The 261-nt window shown below is 78.5% G+C and overlaps 1 protein-coding gene across 1 annotated transcript in view; it reads left to right on the top strand.

The window, feature by feature from the left end:
• The first annotated feature begins 13 nt into the window (after positions 1–13).
• The window catches only part of MRGBP (MRG domain binding protein), a 4,303-nt gene continuing 4,055 nt past the window's right edge, over positions 14–261 (top strand). Inside the window, exon 1 of the mRNA XM_024750447.1 lies at positions 14–223. Coding sequence (XP_024606215.1) covers positions 76–223 — 148 coding nt within the window. The 5' untranslated portion in view covers positions 14–75. The remainder of the gene's footprint in view (positions 224–261) is intronic.

Genomic DNA, 261 nt, shown 5'->3' with positions numbered 1-261 from the left:
CCCGTGGAGTGCGCCTGCGCGGAGCCCGTGGCCGCGCCAGCTCCCGCAGGGGGCTCGTCGCTGGGCGGCCGGGCTATGGGGGAGGCTGAGGTGGGCGGCGGCGGCGCGGCGGGCGACAAGGGACCGGGGGAAGCGGCCACCAGCCCTGCCGAGGAGACGGTGGTGTGGAGCCCCGAGGTGGAGGTGTGCCTCTTCCACGCCATGCTGGGCCACAAGCCCGTCGGTGAGCGGAGCGCCGCGCACCCGCGTGGGGGCGGGGCG

The sequence above is a fragment of the Neophocaena asiaeorientalis genome, unplaced genomic scaffold, assembly GCF_003031525.2.
Source record: "Neophocaena asiaeorientalis asiaeorientalis breed wild unplaced genomic scaffold, Neophocaena_asiaeorientalis_V1.1 scaffold606, whole genome shotgun sequence".
Taxonomy (NCBI): Eukaryota; Metazoa; Chordata; class Mammalia; order Artiodactyla; family Phocoenidae; genus Neophocaena; species Neophocaena asiaeorientalis.
The sequence above is the reverse complement of the archived record's forward strand: the minus strand, read 5'-3'. Positions and strand labels throughout refer to the sequence as shown.